Raw genomic sequence first — 21,127 nt, 5'->3', positions numbered from 1 at the left:
GACTGCATTTTTAGCGCTCCCTGAGTCACGTGCACACACACACACACACACACACACACACACACACACACACACACACACACACACACACCTGTGCGTAATGACCCGTACAAAACAGGCAATAGATTCTTCAGACTGCAGTCTGAAATTCCCCAACAGTTGGGACGATTTTGAAAACTGTGTGTGGCAAAATTACATCTGTTAGTGCGGTTGTAATGTATCGATTTCAGACTGAAGCAGAAAAATCGCCAGCTCATCCTGGAGATATTCATATAAATTACCGATATATAGATATTGATATAATTATACGTCTCATTATATTCATCCACAACTACACGTGCCCGGGCAGAAGGCGATGAGGATGAGGGAAAGAATAATGTCCGACTCAGTAATGATGATAGATTATTTAGGTAGCTATTAATTTGTTTTAAATGCGCTTCACACACACACACACACAAAAAGAAGAAAATTTCAACGAATTCACAACACAATAATTATGTTCTTTATTCCTCTAAGACAACCAATTTACTGTTTGCTGTTGTTGTTGCTGTGTATTTTGTTGTAGGTTTTTTGTTGTTGTTGTTTGTTTGTTTTTCTTTCCAGTACACTACAAAAATACAAAAATAAATTAAAAGTCCAGATCGCAAAAGATCAACTCGTGCGCATTGTGTGTGTGTGAGAGAGAGAGAGAGAGAGAGAGAGAGAGCCATTACTTTAAGCTCCACCCCACAGCCCCTCCCCACTCCCTATCACCGAAGTTTCTTTTGTTTTGTTTGATGCTGTTGTTTCACTGGAGGAAGGTGGCAGAATGGTGAAGACGCTCAGCTGCCAATACAGAGAGTCCGTGAGGGTGTGGGTTCTGCTAGTTTCTATCCATTTTTCAGTCACTGATTTGCTTTGTTTCGGTTGGTGTGTTCGTTTTTTGCTCTCCTCCCCCCACCTCCCCACCCTCCCTCCACTCCGGCTCCAGTTCATCATTTTGTCCTCAAGATCGCACTGGTACGGGATAGATGGCGGTATGCGTTGTGTGTGCTGCAACACACACAGGAGAGAGAGAGACACAGAGATATATATATATATATATATATATATATATATATACAGAGGAACAGAGAGAGACACAGAGAGAGAGAGACAGACAGACAGACACAGAGAGAGAGATAGAACCAGAGAGAGGGACCGAGAGAGAGAGAGAGAGATAAAGGGCGACTCCTTGTTTTGCAGTCAGTGAAGGGGTTGCCATCATCATCATCTCTAAAAGTAATCAGGATGATGTGGGCGAGTGGGTGTTTTTGAGTTTGGTTGTGTGTGTGTGTGTGTGTGTGTGTGTGTGTGTGTGTTTTCACTGACTGGTACTCTGGTTGATGAGATAGATATTTCCACCTGTTTCTCTCTCTCTCTCTCCCTCTCTCTCTCTCTCTCTCTTTCGCCACAAATAGAATGTATTATTCACTCCACACACTCAGTCATAATACACACTTATTCATGTACATACATACTCTCACGCACGCACGGCACGCACACACACACACACAAACAAACGCGAGGCACGCATGCACGCACGCGCGCGCGCGCGTACACACACACACACACACACACACACACACACACACACACACACACACACACTCACACACACACACACTCACACACACACACACACACACACACACACACACACACACACAAGGGCGCACGCTGCAAAGTTACAACTGAAATCCCATGTTGTGAGCGGACTGTGAGTGACGGCGGTGAAGTGAAGAACACACACACATGCTTGCCTGTCTCCCCTCTGGTCTGTTTCTCTCTCTGTGTCTGCAGATCTCGTTCCCATTGTCTCGGTCACTGCCTCTCACTCGGTCTCTATCTCCCTCCCTCCCTCCCTTCTCTCCGTCTGTCTCTATCTGTCCATCAGGCCAGAATGTGTGTGTGTGTGTGTGTTGATCTGTGTGTGTGTGTGTGTTGATTTCTTTGTGTGTGTTGATCTGTGTGTGTGTGTTGATCTGTGTGTGTGTGTGTGTGTGTGTTGATCTCTGTGTGTTGTGTTGATCTCTTTGTGTGTGTGTGTGTGTTGATGTGTACGTGTATGTATGTGTGTTGTGGAACATGTGCACCCTTTTGTGTACAATGCGGTGACCTCAGTTTGACATTATCTGAGTTCTGAGAGTTCTCTCTTGTTTTTATTCCAGTTCATGCACACACACCCCCCTCCCGCCCACACACACACACACATATATATATATATATATGTATATATATATATATATCCCTCTCCCTCTCTTTCTCTCCCCTCTCTCTCCCTCTCTCTCCCTCTCCCTCTCTCTTCCCCCTCTCTCTCCGTCTCCCTCCCTCTCTCTCCCTCCCTCTCTCTCCCTCTCTCTCTCCCTCCCTCTCTCCCATCTCTCTCTCTGTGTCTCTGTCTCTCCCTGTCTGTCTCTCCCTCCCCCCCACTCCCTCTCTCTCTCTCTGTTCTGAGTTCTCTCTGTCTTTTGTCCACACCCTCACTCTGTATCTCCCTCCCTGGGTCTCACTGCATCAGCCCTTCCCCCCACTCCCTCTTTCTCCTGTTTCCCTACCCACCCCCCACCCCACACCTTCCCCTCTCTCCTCTCTCATTCTCTATCCCTTTCTCTTTTTTCTCTTCCCACTACCCCTCCGTTTTTTTCTTCTCTCTCTCTCTCTCTCTCTCTCTCTCTCTCTCTCTAGCCCCACTCTCTTCCCCCCCTCTCTCTCTTTCTCATTGTCTCTACACCACCCCGTGTTGGAACTCAACCTTCCCATTGATATGACACCCAGACAATAATACAAAAAGGCGGAACCCCAACAAGAGTTGTACAGTAGCAGCAGTAGTAGCAGCCGCCGTCATCACAGTGTTGTGAATCACACAGGAGCAACGTGAGACTGGCATGGAAGAGAAGAAAAGGTCACTCCACTCACTCTCTTACTGTCTTGTTGCAGCTGTTTTGGCTTCTTCAGTAGTGGTATCATGTCTGTGGGGGGATTTGGGGGTTGGGGGGGGGATGCATGAGGGGGGAGGGGCAGGGTGTTCGGGGGGAGTGGGAGGGGTGTTCGGCTGTCAATCACACGTGCTTGTGCTCACACACACACATGAATAAAATAAAAAAAAGACATAATACATCGGCTGAGAGGCATGTAGAAGCACGCACATGTACAAAGACACGCCCACACAACACACACACACACAGACAACACACACACACACACACACACACACACACACACACACACAGGAGAGAGAGAGAGAGACAACACAACACAACACAACACACACACACACACACACACACACACAACACACACACACACACACACACACACACACACACACACACACACACACACACACACACACACACAGACAACACAACACACACACACACACACACACACACACACACACACACACACACACACACACACACAGAGGCACGCCCATTCTCACATTCACGCACATGCACACACAAAGGCATGCGCACGCACACGTTCATTACTCACTACACTCCCTCCCTCTTCCCCCCCCTCTCTCTCTCTTTCTCTCTCATCTATTTCCTCTGTGTGTGGAGGGGGGGTGGAGGGGGCGGGTCCGGGGGGATGGGGGTGGGGGGGGGGCATTAAAAGTGAAGTGTCGATGTATAGCCATGTGTGCATAAGAAGGTACCCCCCCCCCCCCCCCTTGGCTTACTCATATACATATATGTGTGTGTGTATATAAAAGTCTCTATAAAAGTTGTTATCCACTCCCCCCCCCCCTCCGCCCACTTCTCAGTCCCCCCCTACCCCTACCCCTACCCCTACCCCAGTAGCTGACCGATTGACGGTTTATTTGAAGAGGATGGTGGTGTGGTAGGGTGAGTGGTGGGGGGTGGGGGTTGACGTACATACATACACGATATAGATATAGCGAGTGCTGACAGCAGCAAGCTGATACTCACGAGGATGTCTGAAAGTGTGTGTGTGTGAGAGAGAGAGAGAGAGAGAGAGAGAGAGTATGTGTGCGTACATGACTATGCATTACCTGTGTGTGCGAGTGTGTGTGTGTACCTGACTCTGCATTGTGTGTGTGTGTGTGTGTGAGAGAGAGAGAGAGAGAGAGAGAACGTACATGACTATGCATTATCTGTGTGTGGGGGATTGGAGGATGAGGCAGTAAGGGTGTTGGTGACAGCATCAACATGTACACGCCGGCTCTCTCTCTCTCTCTCTCTCTCTCTCTCTCTCTCTCTCTCTCTCTCTCTCTCTCTCTCATTCTCCCTCTATCTCTGTCTCTCACTCTCTCTCTCCCTCCCTCTCTCTCTCTCCCCCTCTCTCTCTCCCTCTCACCCCCCTCTCCCCCTCAGTTTCTTTGTGTTTTCCCCACAACAATCGCTTTGCCGCCACCACCACCACTATCATCATCACCACCATCAGCAGCACGGCTGAGAGATTTATTTTTAGGACTGGAGTCCCTGGAACTGGTACACTCATGAAAGAAAGACTAGAGGGTGTGTGTGTGTGTGAGGGGGTAGGGAGTGGGTGGGTTGGAGGCAGGGAGGTGGGGGAGGGACTGAGAGTGAGCGTGGGAGGTGGGGTGGGGGTGGAGGAGGGGAGGTTGCAGACGCGTAGACGTGTGTCTGAACTGGTATTATAGTTCGGAGAGTAGGGAAACAGATGGTGTGTGTGTGTGTGTCTCTGTGTGTGTGCGTGTGTGTGTGTGTCTGTGAATGTGTGTGTGCATATGTGTGTGTGTTCTGTGTCTAATGTGTTTGTGTGCGTCTGTGTGTGTGTATGTATGTGAGGGCGTGTGCGTGTGTGTTCACGTGTATGCGTGTTTTGGTGTGTGCGTGCGTGAGTTTAATACAAGTGTGTGTGTCTGTGTCGACTTGTGCTTACAAGTGTGTGTGTGTGTGTGTGTGTGTGTGCCAGCCTGCTCGGCTATGGTGGGAAAACCAAGTGGCGGGGGTTTAATTAGGTCAGGCAGCCAGACAGTAGCAGATTTTGCAGGCTATGTTTCTACCGCTAAATGTTCGGTGTCAATACAGCACTATGTGTGTGTGTCTGTGTGTGTTTGTGCGTGTATGTGTGTCTGTGTGTGTAAGTCTCTGTGTTTGTGTGCGTGTGTTTTGATGTGTGTGTGTGTTAGTGTATGCGTGTGTGTGTTGTTGTTTTTTTCCGGCTGATGAAGTATGAGGATCAGTATACAGGCTGTGTCGCATCGCCTTCTTGAAACTGTAACTCTGTGTGTGTGTGTGTGTGTGTGTGTGTGAGAGAGAGAGAGAGAGAGAGAGAGAGAGAGTGACGGGGGTTTAGTGGTGGTGGCCAGTTGTTTTATTTTTCATTGATTTTATTCCTCCTCCCGGAGTGCAGCGGGATGTCGTTCACTACAACTGCAAACGCCCGCGCGGTGTTGTTGGCTGCTGAAGGAGAATAGGACTGTGAGAACTGGGGTGGCGCTCCCCCGCACGTGTGTGTGTGTGTGTGTGTGTGTGGAAGGATGGTGGGAGGGGGGGAGCATGCGTGCGTACACAGCAATGGTGTTGAACATGTGCACGCACGCGCGCATGACGAGTACTGCTCGTGAGCTGTGAAGAATGTGAGGGCGGAAAGACCGTGTCCCCCCACCCCCTCCCCACCCCATCATCCCTCCCTCTCTCTCCACCCCCACCCCCTTCTCTCCATTATTCTTTCTTGTTTCCCCAATCCCAGCGTCTTCTTCCTTCCTTCCTTCCTTCCTTCCTTCCTTCCTCCATTCTAACCCCATCCTCAGCTGGCCCTGTTTGACTGCCACAGCTTGGATCGGGATCCTGAGAAAATCCCCCTGCTGCTTCATGCTGTGGGTGCTGTGTGTCTGTTGTGGATTGTGTGTTGGTTGTGTGGCAGTGTTGTGGCGGACAGAGAGGGGGGGGAGAGAGAGAGAGAGAGAGAGTGCGCGAAGTTCATGCCCGGCAGCCGAAGTAAAGCCGTCGTTTCGCATGTGGTCCTCCAATATCTCTGCTCTTTCTCCCCTTCTCTCTCTCTCTCCCTGTCTCCATCCCTGCATCACGATTTGTTGTACAAGGAAGGGGGTAGTGGTGGGAGTGGGCGGGAGGTTTGAGAGCAAAGTGTGTGTGTGTGCGTGTGTCTGTGCCTGTGTCGTGTCATTGCATTCTGATAATGGGTTGTGGTGGTGGTGGGTGATTCAAACGCTTTACTTTCTGTGAAGGAGACGACTCATGTCGGTGTGTGGGTGTGTGAGTGTATCGCTCGTAGCAAGCATTTGTGTGCGTGTGTGTGTCTCAAGTCTTGGAGTGCAAGCGACAAGGAACTATAGTACTTCTACTGGCAGCGGAGGAGTGAAGTGGCTTGCTGTTGTCCGAGCCTTTGAGTGTGTGGGGTGGGGGTGAGGGCGTGCGTTTTGGAGAGCTGGTCTGTGCGTCAGGCCTCTAAATACTACACCATCCCTCCACTCCACTGCAGAGGAAACCCTGCTGTTCTGATTGAAGAAAATGGCTGCGTGGTGTGAGAGGAGCAGTGTGTTGTTGTTGACTGGAACCCAGAGACCAGTGCCGGAGTTAGTGTGAAGGCCGGGTGCGGAAGTGTGAACACAAGTTCTACAGTCCAGTCCATTTCATTGCGCGACTTGTGTTTGTGTGTGTGTGTGTGCGTGCGTGTGCACGTGCCTGCAAGGATGGGCACGTGTGTGGGGTTTTTTGTTGTTTTTTTGTATTGTGTGTGACTGAGGTTTTGGTCATTGGAGCTCAAGTGGGTTTTTTTAAGTTTTAGTGTGGGTTTCTCATTTCCCTCCATCGCCTTTTGTCGTCGAACCAAACCAGGCTTCCAGCTTCTAAGTCTTCCCAGTGGTTTTTCGCACCCAAGTTGTTCCTTTGCTTGGAAGTATTGCTATTGTTGTTGTTGTTGTTGTTGTGTGCGTTACATGTGTTCCGTGATGAAGACTCCATCCAAAGAGTGCTACAGCCGTTTGATCACTGTGGGAGGTACGTACGTACGTCTGGCATTGCTGGCATCGTCGTGATCATCCTCATCCTCGTTATCTTGATTTATCATCGTCATCTGCTGGCATCATCATCATCATCTTTGTTATCATCGTCATTATCACCATCATAATTGTTATTAGAAATATTGTCGCCATCAGCATCATCACCATCTTCGTTGTCGTCGTCATCATGATCACTGTTATTTGAAGTTGTATTTTCGTCATCTTTGTCGTCGTCATCACTGTTATGATAGGAGTAGTATTTTCATCGTCGTAGTCATCGTCGTCGTTTTTATTATTGGAAGTAGCAACCTACTTTCATCCTCACCACTGTTACCCAGGAGCAGGATTGTCATCATCATTGTCATCATCATTGTCATCATCGTTGTCATCGTCATCCTCATCGCTGTTGTTAGTAGCAGTGCTATCATCATCGTCATCATTGTTATAATAATTAGTACTGTCAGCATCATCATCACCGTCACACACCTTTATTAGCAGCAGTGCTATCATCATCGTCATCATTGTTATAATAATTAGTACTGTCAGCATCATCATCACCGTCACACACCTTTATTAGCAGCAGTGCTATCATCATCGTCATCATTGTTATAATAATTAGTACTATCAGCATTATCATCACCCATTGTTATAATAATTAGTACTATCAGCATTATCATCACCGTCACACACCTTTATTAGCAGCAGTGCTATCGTCAGCAGCACGAGCAGTCTCATCCTCATTCAAACCAACTTGAGAAAAAAAAACCATTATCTTGAGTCTGCCAGACTGTGTTTGGTCTGCGTGCACAAATATTACATTGTATACTTATGGCAGTGTTCGCGGAGACTTTGTTGCTACTGTTTTTTTCCGCTGTGTGTGTGTGTTAGTGTGCGTCTGTTTGTCTGTCTGTCTGTTCGCATGCGCGCGCGCGTGTGTGTGTGTGTGTTTCATCGTGCGCTGAGTGCTTGTTGAAAACGGGGCGGGATGATCATATCCTCCACTGAAAGACTAGCATCCAGACCACCAGCCAGGATCTAGTGGCAGATAAGAGGGAGCGGTAGAGGTGTGGGGAGGTGGGGGGGGACATAAGTATATGACGTGAAGGACGGACTGGCTGTATTGTGAAGGGACATGACCTGCGTGTGATGCTGGTCACACAACACAAGATGTGACTGTTGTTTTCGTAATCAGCTCTTATAGCCCTTGACTCATGTTGTGCGTTCTCACGCTGCCCTGAGGGCTTAGTATTTTGACCTCTGTCTGCTTCTCTCTCTCTGTCTGTCCTCCACTCCTTTTCAGAGCTTGCCTGTTTCACACAGACACACACACACACACACACACACTCTCTCTCTCTCTCTCTCTCTCTCTCTCTCTCCCCCCCCTCTCTCTCTCTCGCTCTCTCTCTCTCTCTCACACACACTCTCTCTCTCTCGCTGTCTCTCTCTCTCTCTCTCTCTCTCTCTCTCTCACACACACACACACACACACACACACACACACACACACACACACACAGAGAGGCGCGCAGATACACACCACACACACACACAGGCGCGCAGATAAACACACACACACACACACACACACACACACACACAGAGGCGCGCACATACACACCACACACACACACCGGCGCGCAGACACACACACACACACACCACACACACACACACACACACACACACACACACACACACACACTTCTTGCAAGCAAACATGACCGCATCAACCCCATTTCCACTACCAGTCAGTGGAACGTAGACCTTTAGACCAAGAGGCCAAGCTGCATGTTCTCTCTGTCTCTGTCTCTTTCTGTCCATGCTCAGTGTAAATGGGTAGTAAGAAAACAACCTGGCAACACAGTTATGGGGGGTGGACGAAAGGGAGGTGGTGATGGGTGGGGGTGGACGGCAACCCGTAGAAAGTGTGTTGTGCATGTCCATGAATCTTGAACTGAAAATTTGTTTTAACCGACAGGGTCGTACTTTTTTTCTTTTTTTAAAGGGAGTTGCTTTCTGTCGTAACCTTCGCCTTCTAATTTTCTCTGTCTGCCTGCCTGTCTGTCTCAGTCTCGCGCTGTCACTCACTTTCATCTCAGTGTGTGTGTGTGTGTGTGTGTGTGTGTGTGTGTGCTATTCGCTCTGTCTGTCTCAGACTTTTATATTATTATGTTTTCTCCCATGCCGTTTAAATTCTCTCTTTCTTTTTTAATGTCATAAACACGTCTTTTTTTTTTCTTCTTCTCATACACGTACCCGCATTCACACACACACACACACACACACACACACACACACACACACACACGCACGCACGCACGCACGCACGCTCAATCAGGATGGGCGACATGGCATCACTGTCCTCTATCGATCTGCTCCCCCCCCCATCCCCCACCCCCTTCTCTGTGAACTCCACCCACCCTTATCCCTCCACACCCTTTTCCTCTCGCCCTCGATGGTGGTCCCTCCCACCCTCTCACTCACCCGCACTCCCTCACCCCTACCCCCTCACAACACCCTCACGCTCTCACTCCCCCCCCCCCCCCCCCCCCCCCCCCCCCCCCCAGTCTCAGCTCTCCGTCACGGAGAGACCTCACACAGCTTGAACTGAACCGAACGATCGGCCCGTGAAGTGAGTGTGTATCGATCAACGAACGGAAGAAAGAAAGAAATCGATGCTGGCTTCCTGCACGTGGTGAGAGAGACAGACAGACCACCGTGTAATGTGTCGTGCAGTGCTGTGCTGTGCTGTGCTGTACGTGTTTTGTGTCGTGTCAGAACGCACACTGCAAACGTTTAGTTTTTCTGCCGACACGCATTTCACACAAGGACAAATCACAGCACAGCACACACACGCGCACGCACACACGACATGGCGCGGCTCTTTCCGCCCTACTACCCGCCTTTAGCTTTCTGTCGTCTGCGTGTGACGGGGGATGGGGGTGGTGTGTGGGAGGGAAGGAAGGAGGGAGGGAGGAGGTGGTGGGAACTGCACTGGAAAATGCCTTGCGAGACGTATCACCAAGGTCGGATTTGTCCTAAATTCTGGAAACTATTTGATGAAAATTTGCGTGCGTATTGCAATGCAGGCATGTTAGAAATGAAAATAGGGTGTTCATGCTTCCCTTTTGGCCGAGGGGTTGACATAAAACAAACAAACAAACGCTAAGTGACTCTGTTCCTTGAACACGAACCGACGTCTGTCGACACAAGCCGCCATGTTTGTTGTTCACCTTCGCACGGTTTGGAAGAGGGGTGAGTAGAGGGGTGGGAGGGGCAGAAACAGAGTGAACGCTATTGCAGACAGTTTTGTGGACCCCGGTAAGATGGCAGCAAAACATTGGTGCAGTGACTGAATCAGTATCAAAAATAGGTACAATAACCTTCAAAATAGAGTCGAAAATCACCCCCAAAAATAGGCTGCAACAACGACAATGTTTGTCGTTGTTGTTTCAAATTATGGAGGAACATTGCATTTGAAATAGGTTCCTGAAGTTTGGGTGGTTAAAGAGGAAATCAAAACTGGGAGGGGGTTTGAAGGGAGGACCGAGGCAGTTGGAACTGCACCGCAAACTGCCCACGTGCCAGACCTGCAGTCAGTTGAGGACGATGGATGATGTCGTGCATAACAAGGTCGGATTCAGATGTACAGTCTCCAAGCGCCCCCTCCCCCCACCCCTTCCTCCCCCTATTTCCTCCCCCACTACACACCTCCCCCCACACACCTACTGTTCATCATCATAGTGTTTTGTCGTCTGACGGTGGTGATATGAGTGGGCGGAAGTCGGTCGACGTCACAAACAAGGGAGGGTGGGTGGGGATGAGGGAGGTCTATTTATCCGGTATGTCTCGCATCGTGTGATGGTGCTGAGGTGAGAGAGAGAGATTGGGGGGTGGGTGGGGATGAGGGAGGTCTATTTATCCAGTATGTCTCGCATCGTGTGATGGTGCTGAGGTGAGAGAGAGAGAGATTGGGGGTGGGGGGGGGGGGGGGGGAAGCAGGCAGACAGAGAGGGGCAGGCATCCATGTATACGGACCCCAGACAGGAGAGACAAGAGCTCCATGGGATAAACAGACTTGGGGGATCGAGCCCAGTTTGCAGAGCTCTCCAACTCCCATTAGTTCCAAGGGGACAAGGGTTGACCTGAATTTGCAGCTTGGGCCGTCTCAGTTTGAACCTTTTTAAAAAAATTTTTGAATAAATGACTAGGGACATTGAATTATTGGGCACAATCAGACAGTGATCACAAACAGCATCTAAACCAATAAATAAAAGTGCATGTGTATGTGTGTTTTTACAGTGCACTATTTTACAACTCTAGTTAAAATAAACTTTCCGAGTTTCTTTTCTTTTTTTTTTCTTTTTTCTGGTTTTTTTCCCAGTGCACAATTTGAATGAACACCAAGAGTAGGTCACTCTAACATAAGCATGGCGGACGAGGTCAAAATGAATGACAAGTGAGCAGACGGCATAAGGTGGGTGCAGGGAGAGAGTGCAATGCATACTTGGTGTAAAGTGCCATGGATATGGAGAGAGCTGTGTGTGTGTCTAGGATAAGGCCAGATGAGTGGATAAGCTCAGGTTTGGGGGGTAGATTCATGTCTGCATAAATGTCAGCCCACCCTGAGGGGCCATGCCAATCAAATGAGCCCAGCTTTGAACTGATAGTAATACTTCCGCGGATGGTATTCTCATCAGATACAGTTTCTTCAAATACATGCAGGGAACATACGTAGTTTCTTTCATCCACACTCATGCTTCCTTCACACAAGTCCCTCCACACACTGTACCACATGTGCACATAGACCAGAGACACTAACGTGCATGCATGCATGTGCACACATATATATGCACGCACACATGTACTTAAACAGCTTCATCATGCGTACCATGTGTGCGCGCGAACACACACACACACACACACACACAGAGAGAGAGAGAGAGAGAGAGAGCAAATGATAGTGTTGTGGGAAGTGAGTGCTGTATCAAAAGAGCTCAAGCAGCAAGCACAGCCTGCAAAATCCGCTACTGTCTGGCTGCCTGACCTTATGCATCCCCAGCCACTTGGTTTTCCCACAAGCAAAGCTCTGTCTCTCTCTCTCCCTCTTCCTCTCTGTCCCTCTCTCTCTCTCTGACACACCCTTCGCCCTGGTTCCAGCCTACATGCAGACAGCAGTTGTCGGAAGGGGATAGCTAGCATTGATACCCACACCACAGAATTTTCCCATACTACCCAGGGTGAAGCCCATTTTGCTTTGCACCCTGGTCATGTGCACTGTCGGCACCTGGACATCACCTGGGGGTGCTGGACTGGGGTATAGTCTGCCACTGGTCGTCCAGACTTCCTCTTCATCTGCTTTGTTGGCAGCAGTGCAGTCTCCCCGGGCAGAGCAGCCCAAATTTCACACAGAGAAATGTGTTGTGACAAAAAAGCGATGATACAACACAGTGCCATACAGTACAGTACCATACACTAATTATTGTACAATGCAATGCAGTGCAATACAACACAACACAAAGACAGACTGACACAGTGGTCAGCTGATAAGGATGATACAGGAGCTGTCTAGACTTGCAAGGTGCAAAGGTTAGTTCGGAAACTGAACACACTTAGAAAGTCTACATGTGACAGACTTGATACATTGCCTCAGTCGAAAGTGTGTGTGTGTGGTGTGTGTGTGTGTGTGTGTGAACCTTGGGAAGGGGAAGATCAGGGGTCACAAGGGGGAAGGAGGAGGGGGAGGTAAGGGAGGAGAGTAGGGTGTAAGCTGGACAGAGTAGGGTGTAAGGGAACACACGTTTCAGCACTGTCTGGGTTTCACAGGAGTTCATTTGTTGAAAGGTCAGGCTGAGCTCATGTGACCTGTAGACCTGTGGGAGACTCCAGCATCTCTCATCTTTCCACCTCTCCACTTCCCTGCTATGCACTGCTTGGTACAGCCCTGCTATGTACTGCTTGGTACAGCCGACTTTGCTGATGGAGGTTAAAATCATTGCAGACAGTTGACTTTCTCTCCGACTTCCCTGCTATGTACTGCTAGGTACAGCCGACTTTGCTGATGGAGGTTAAAATCATTGCAGACAGTTGACTTTTTCTCCGACTTCCCTGCTATACACTGCTTGGTACAGCCGACTTTGCTGATGGAGGTTAAAATCATTGCAGACTTCCCTGCTATACACTGCTTGGTACAGCCGACTTTGCTGATGGAGGTTGAAATCATTGCAGACTTCCCTGCTATACACTGCTTGGTACAGCCGACTTTGCTGATGGAAGTTAAAATCATTGCAAACAGTTGACTTTGCAAAAGTGGAGCACTAGTACTATAGTAGTTATGGACCCAACTAGGAAGCAAGTGTTTATGGTTCTCGAGTTTGGCACAGACAGATTTTTACTACTCCACTAGACCTTGAGTGATGGTGGTCAGGGTTGATGTCTTTAGTTTTAGGATGAGATGATAAAACTGAGCTTCTGTGTGCAGCATGCACATAGCACATGTGAAAGACCCATGTCACAAAGGACTTCCAGTTTAAATAAAGGCCACTTTCATGGTGAAAATACACTAGCAGACAGAAGAAAAGGTTTTTTAAAGAAAAGAGTAGCGCTGTAGTGTGGTGACGCACTCTCACTTAGGATATGTTTACATCTATTATACAAGTCCGTATGGGGGAGAGAAGCCCGCATTGCACACTGATATATAATCTGTTGTGACAAAAAAGCAATACAATATAATACAATACGAAACAGTCTCCCCCTTGCCCCTCATCCATACTTGCACCTTCTGTTTGCACTCAGTCTGCACATTTTCAGATCCTTCCCTCCCTCCCTCCCCCCAGGGAACATCTCTTTTCTGCCAGCCTGTGCTCTCTCTTTCTCTCTCTCTCTCTCTCTTGCCCCTTCCCCCTCCTCATTTCTTTGTTCCTTTGTCCACATCCCCCCCTTCCCAGTTCCCCCTTCTTCCCACCCCTTGTTGGGATTGATGTCTGAGTGAGGAGCTGTGCCACACCTGTGGTGGGGTGTGGACAGGTGAGGGGAGAGTGCTGACAGTCTTGTTACCTGAGGCGCGGAAGGAGTGGTTGATGTGGGTGTTTCCCGATGTCTGTTGAGTGTGACGTGTCTGTCTGTCTGGTCAGTGTCTGTGCTCCAGCAGGCAGGCAGACAGTCCCTGCATGTATGAGATAGGTGCATGCAGGTTGTATTGTATTGTGTTACTCCTTTTTGTCACAACAGATTTCTGTGTGTCATTCGGGCTTATCTCCTGAGGGAGAGTGCGTTGCTGCACTGAGAGCGCCACCATTTTGGGGGGGTTATTTTTTCCTGCCTGCAGTTGTTGTTTTTTAGTAGTTGTTTTTTTCCGATCTAATTGTACGTTACATTGTGTGCAGGCCCATTCAGCAATGTTCTTGCACATACGTGCTCCTGAGTACAAAGGCACACACACACATGCATATGCAACACATATATAAGAGAAAGACATTGACACATGAACACATGCATGTATGCACTCACACATTCATGGGCACACATGCATGCACACACACAACCCCCTCACCCCCCACCCCCATCCCCAAACACTAAGGTTATCAGAAGATGGCGGGGATCATTATCAGACTGGGTGCCCAGCAAGGTAGAAGGAGGGGAGATAAAGGATCCTCAGGTAAAGGGCCCAGCCAGGACCAGGTGGATAGGGGAGATAAGCGCTGGGAACAGGGGGAGATAAGGATGGAGGTGAGGTGAAGCAGGACATGAGGAGGGGGAACTGGCAGAGACCCAGAGAGATGAGAGGGAGAGAGAGGGGGAGTTGGGGGCTGGAGGGGGTGGGGGGGGAGTGAGAGGAGAGAGCAAACTGCAAAGAATGAAAACAGGACAAAACCATGGATCAAGTGCTGTCAGTGACTTCCAGCCACTAACTGCTGCCTGCCCCCCCTCCTTCCCTTCACTTCTGGGAGAAGAGAGCTCTGTTCATTCATTTCACTGCTTTCAGATATCAGACATGTTGTCATCATTGATGATGGTAAATGATCAATCAGCCCATTGCACTCATTCCCACAGCTTTTGGATATCAAACATGTTATCATTGATGATGGTAAATGATCAATCAGCCCATTGCACTCATTCCCACAGAAGTAGAAGTACCAAGCAGAAAAACACAGTTTACAACTCCATTTCCTGGTGTGAGAGATCGGCTTGTGCACTGCAAATACTTTGTTGTTTTTGTTGTTGATAGAGATGGTGCCAAATTGTGGCGTGGTTGTTAACACTTATGACAGTTTATGCCTTTCCAAATTCCGTTGTTCAGACTTGTCTGCTATTAAAAATGATTAGTATATGACGTGACAGTGAGAATGTATCCATGTGGCTACCTTGAAGAGTATTGTCCTGGTGATCATGTGCTGGGCAGGGGGACGGGAGAGAAACACTGTCAGTTTTCTGCAGGACAAAATGGATGCAGCAGTTGATTGTCATCTTGTGCTAGTTGTTCAGTCTGACTTTTCATTCCTGGCTTTCTTAGTTTGTCCACCTTTCTTTCTGTGGCTGTCTGCTTGTCTGTAAATTATCTTTGTCCCATTTTGGCTCTTCACAGTCTGTCTCTTTCTCTTTGTGTCTCTCCATCTTCTCTCTGTTTCTCTCCCACAGTCTCTCTCTCTCTCTCCCTCTCCGTCTCCCTCTCCCTCTCTGTCTTAACTATAATATATTTCAATGTTAACTTCCTTTAACTTAAGGTATATAATACAGCCACCCTGTCACAGTGTGGTTGTCAGTGGTGAGTCCTCTGTGGGTGAGTGACGCTGTTCACACATGCACACATGCGCTAGCACACACACACACACACACACCGACGCATGCATGTTTACGCACGCACGCATGCATGTACACACACACACACACACACACACACACACACACACACACACACACACTCACACACACAGAGTTGTGTCACTCTGTCTTAAAATGTAATATTATCTTACCCAAATGTTTTTTCTTTTTACATAAAAAATGTCTGATGTGTGTGTTTTGATTAGGGAAGGGTGTGTCAGTTATTCCTTTTTCTCCTTGATATTTGCTGGTGGGCATTTTAAAGTCAGCCAGAAGAGAATTTTCTGTTCTGGTTGAAGCAGACAGTAAAGTATTTTGAATTCTTCATCATCTTCTCTGTTCATGAGCTGCAACTCCCACGTTCCCTCGTATACATACACCAGTGGGCTTTTATGTGCATGATCATGTTGTTGTTTGGTGGGTTGTTTTTTTTTTACCCTGCCACATTTAGCCATACTTCATTTTCAGGGGGTGTATTTTGAATTGAATTCCTATTCCTGCCTCCTGTGTCTGCAGACATCCGGCAGCAGCTGTGTGACCAGCTGAAATGCCTGGACATGAAGCTGGAGACGGAGGTGTCCATCGTGGCGGAGCTGCAGGAGTTCTTCAAGCGGCGGGCGGAGGTGGAGCAGGAGTACGCCCAGAAGCTGGACAAGCTGGTCAAGCAGATGATCGCCCGCCACCGCGCCGAGAAACCAAAGTGAGCACTGCAGCTTTCTTTTGTCTTTGGTTCTTTTTTCTTTTCTTTTCTTTTCTTTTCTTTTTTCTTTTCTTTTTCTTTTGGTCAAGCAGATGATCACTTGCAACTGCTGACAGAAATGGTGGTTTGTTTTGTTGGGGGGGGGGTGTGTGCTTTTTTGTGTGTTTTTTTGCTGCTGCTCATTCTGAGTACCTCGCCCCCACTCCCCACTCCCCCTCATACACAGCCACACCTGGGTTCGTCTGCCGTAGAAATGCTGTTTGATATATATATATATATATATGTTCAGATGTTGTTTTATAAATTGTGTGTGTGTGGAGGGTGAGGGGGGTTTGTGTGGAAAATGTACCTGCTGTATTGTGTTTCTTGATTGTGTGTTTTACAGCTTTATATTATGTGTTGATCTTTGATCTGACCTTTGTCCTGTCGTGTGTGTGAATGTGTGTGTTGGACTCTGCTGCTGTGGGTCAAGATATGGTGTAGGGGGAGTGACGAGCCTGTGGATGCACAATTATTTTCCAGAATGATTAATAAAGATGTGTTGTATTGTAATGCCAAGTCAACAACATTAAAAACCATAATAATAATGATGATAACACAGTGATAGTGATAAGTTACAATAATAAAAGCATTCTCATGGTTTTCTGGCAGTAAATCACCATGCTTTTCCTGCACCTGCCAGCCCCAGCCTTGTTGAAGATGTGAACAGTTCAACAACAAACACCACCTTTTTTTTTCTGTGAGGGCTTTCAGTGTCAGTGCTCCAGTACCACTCCCTCTTTACTGGCAGCAAGCCGTGCCTCACACCTGAACCCCTCAGCCCCACCTGTAACAGGTGTCTGCTCTTTCTCAACAACCCCTCCTGAAAGGAGGAGGAGGATGGGGGGTCATTGTTGGGGGAGGAGGGTAAGGATGGAGGGTCATTGTTGGGGGAGGAGGGTAAGGATGGAGGGTCATTGTTGGGGGAGGAGGGTAGGGAACTTGATGTTGAGAACTGGGTGAGGCTGGAGCACTGACCTGTCAGCTTAACTCTTTGAATGCTGCTGACCAGAATGCACACACACACACTCCTTTGTGAAGGGCTGTCGCCTGGCTGGGTGAAGGGACAAGCTTACAGGTCAGGGTAAAAGAACCCATGGCAACAAAAGGGTTGTCCCTGGCAAAATTATGTAGAAAAATCCACTTTGATAGGAAAACTTCTTTTTTTTTTCTTTTTTTTTTAATGCATCGTGCTGTTTTTTTGTTTTGTTTTTTGTTGTTTTTTTAAATGCATCGTGCTGTCAATGTAGTGATGTGCTCTCCCTGGGGAGAGCAGCCTGAATTTTACACAGAGAAATCTGTTGTGATAAAAGAGTAATACAGTGCAATGCAGTGCGTGAAGCCGGCTGTGGAGTCCCAGTTGGTGCACACAGATATGTGTGGGAAGCATTTGTAGTGGGGAGAAAGCCACTATGTCCACTTTTGTTCAGCTTCCATTTCTGCTTTCGCCCTTTCTCCCAAATTGGACTGAAAAATCAAAACTGAGCATCTTGTTGTTCAGATGAGACGATAAATCAAAGTCCTGTGTGCAGCTTGCATTTGGTGCACTGGAAAACAACCCATGGCAACGAGCATGTTGTCCTGTGGCCAAATTGTGGAGAAGAAATCCACTCTGATAGAGAAATGAATATATATGCATGCACTCTGATAGAGAAATGAATATATATGCATGCACTGGAGGCGTGACTAGCACACTGGGTCATGCTGCTGGTCAGGCATCTGTCCAGATGTGGTGTGGCATATCATCATAGATTTGTCCTGACGTCAGTGACGCCTCCTTGAGAAACTGGATCTGAAGCTGACACACTGGTCTCCTTTCACCAAGGCTCAGCAGCTAAGGGGTTAAACAGACCTCTCAGCGGGTAGGAGAGGTGGGGGAGGGGGACAGTGTGTTTACTATGTCCATCAACAGTTGGGGTGAGTGTGTGAACATAGCACTTGGCAGGTGTGGTGTGTGTGTGTCTGGTCAGACTCAATGGGGGGGATTATAAAAGGTGTTGGGTCCTTCATTTGGAGTATTGACCACGCACTCCCCCACCCAACCCCTACCACCCACTTCCACAATTAAAGAGGATGTACCTGTTTTACGGCTTGTCTTTGTTGGGGGTTGTGTGTGTATGTGTGTGTGCATGACTGCCATGAATGTCGTCTGTGTGCACATGTGCATGTGAGTGTGGTGTGTGTTCACATGAGTGTGGTGTGTGCATGTGCATTGAGTGTGGTGTTGTTTGGTGTGTGTGTGTGTGCTTGAGTGTGGTGCGTGTCCTGTGTATGTGTGTACATGAGTGTGTGTGTGTGTGTGTGCGTGCGAGGAGTGTGTTGTGTGCGCACTCACGTGTGTTAGTGTGTCTTGTGTGTGTGTGTGTGTTGGGGGGTGGGGGGGTGCATGAGTGTAGTGCGTGAGCGCACGTTTGTGTGTGTGTGTGTGTGCATGACTGTGTATAGATGTGTGTGTGTGGTGTTGTGAAGTCTGGAGCATTGACCTGTACACTTAAAGCAGACACCTCAGTGGGCTAGAGATGAGAAGGGGGCAGTGTGTTTACCGGGTCGCTTGACACGTGGGATGGGGGGTGGTTGGACCACAGGAGAAGTGGGATGGGGTGTTGTGTGTGTGGCCGGCATCTGGTCAGACTGACAGGGTGAGTTGATAAAAGGTGTTGATCCTTGGAAGAGTGGGGGGGGGGGGGATACTGGCCAACAGCACAAGATAGTGTACAGATTTATAGCTGGTTTGTGTGTGTGTGTGTGTGAGTGAGTGAGGGGTCTGATTGTCTGTATCTGAGCATTTGGGTTGACGGAAAGGATGGGTAAAAGATGTTGGGTTCTCGAGTGGGGGTATTGACCTACCAAGATGGTGCAGATATTTATGGCTGGTGTGTGTGTGTGTGGCTGCTGGCATGGGGTGTGTGTGTGTGGCTGTGGCATGGGGTGTGTGTGTGTGTGTGTGTGTGGCTGCTGGCAGGGTGTGTGTGTGTGTGTGGCTGCTGGCATGGGGTGGGTGTGTGTGTGTGTGTGTGGCTGCTGGCATGGGGTGTGTGTGTGTGTGTGTGGCTGCTGGCAGGGGGTGTGTATGGGCCTGATGTGTGGCGGCCACAGGGAATGGCTGGGTGGGGGAGGGGTTATGGATGTTGTGTTTGTTTGGGTGAGCAGGCCCTGAGTGCTCTGTGTGTGCGTGTATGTGTGTGTGCGTGTGCTGCATGTGAATAGTGGTAGAAGTATAGTAGAGGCAGTAACAGTAGTAGTATACTTACTGTTGTCTTCATTTTCCGCCTTTCTACTTTAAGTGAGGAAAGACCAAAACCATGAAGGGGTTGGGAGTAGGGGTGTGTGAAGGAGACATCTGGGCTTGTATTCATTATTCTTTTCGTAGCAGCACACCGTGCAGCATCCAATGAGCCCAACAGGATTGTGGTGCAGCGTCCAGCTTCTAATCTTGGGATTTGCTATCAAGATTGTCTAAATCTCAATCTCTCTCTTTCTCTCTCTCTCTCTCTCCTCTCTCTCTCTCTCTCTCTCTCTCTCTCTCTCTCTCTCTCTATATATATATATATATATATATATATATATACGAGTGAGAGAGAGAGAGAGAATACTGATAGCAAATCCCAAGATTAGAACCAGAAGCTGGACACTGCACCACCAGCCTGTTGGGCTCATTGGATGATGCATGACACACACACACACACACACACACACACACACACACACATATATATATATATAGCATAAGAGTGACCCTGGTAACATGTAAACAACTTATCCCTTGTGGAAGGAACATGATTGTTCCAAAAATTCGGAATATTTGACAGATTGATGTGTTTGTTTTTCTTTTTTTCTTTTTTTTCTCTCTTTCTGTATGTCTATATATATATATATATATATATATATATATATGTGTGTGTGTGTGTATGTGTGTATTTGTCTGTCATATTGAGAGAGAGATGTGTGTGTGTGACAGGTACGAACAGTGGGGCACCATGTCGACGTACACGTGCTGGAAGCACCTGCTGGGCATCACGCGGAAGGAGAGCCAGAACCACACCATCATGGGCGAGATCTACAGCAACCAGATGGTGCACCGCCTGCAGGAGGTCATGGACAACTCACAGCGTGTCTTCAGGAAGGTCCGTCAGACGCTTGTCACCCCGACCCCGACCCCGACACTTTTTTGTATTTACTTTGGTTTTTGTTGTATGTGTGGTTTTTGTTTGGACTGTGACACCCAGCATGTCTAAGAAAGATCTGTGGGAATCTGTCTCCCTCGGATGTACTGTTTGTCTTTAGGAAGATCTCCCTCGGATGTACTGTTTGTCTTTAGGAAGGTCTGTTGGACTCTCTTCTTCTTCTTTCTTTAAACATCCACCATCATTTTGATGGTCCTGATGTGTGTAGAACTGGGGGGTTTCCACTAGCTAGGTGGTTGTTTTGTAGAAGTGGAAGTTGGGGACTTGTGCAAGAATCTCAGCTGTGTGGCAGAACCCCAGTGACAGCAGGTACAGAAAGTACATGGAGAGCCGCGTCATTGACCGCTTGGGGACCGTACAGCCGAGTGGATTGAACGTCAGAGTCACTGACGTCTAGCGCCTGGGTCCTTC

The 21,127-nt window shown here is 48.3% G+C and overlaps 1 protein-coding gene across 6 annotated transcripts in view; it reads left to right on the top strand.

The window, feature by feature from the left end:
• Window positions 1-21,127, top strand: part of LOC143284931 (SLIT-ROBO Rho GTPase-activating protein 1-like) — a 308,900-nt gene that overhangs the window by 236,056 nt on the left and 51,717 nt on the right. For 5 of the 6 annotated variants that reach the window (XM_076592085.1, XM_076592088.1, XM_076592086.1 and 2 more), the window contains 2 exons: window positions 16,310-16,493; window positions 20,491-20,656. In XM_076592085.1, coding sequence (XP_076448200.1) covers window positions 16,310-16,493; window positions 20,491-20,656 — 350 coding nt within the window. Of the gene's footprint in view, window positions 1-6,205; window positions 6,972-16,309; window positions 16,494-20,490; window positions 20,657-21,127 lie in introns of those variants that run through there. The other variant, XM_076592087.1, reaches the window with a different exon arrangement.

This window comes from Babylonia areolata, chromosome 8 (assembly GCF_041734735.1).
Source record: "Babylonia areolata isolate BAREFJ2019XMU chromosome 8, ASM4173473v1, whole genome shotgun sequence".
Classification (NCBI taxonomy): Eukaryota; Metazoa; Mollusca; class Gastropoda; order Neogastropoda; family Buccinidae; genus Babylonia; species Babylonia areolata.
This window is presented reverse-complemented; position numbering and strand designations above follow the sequence as displayed.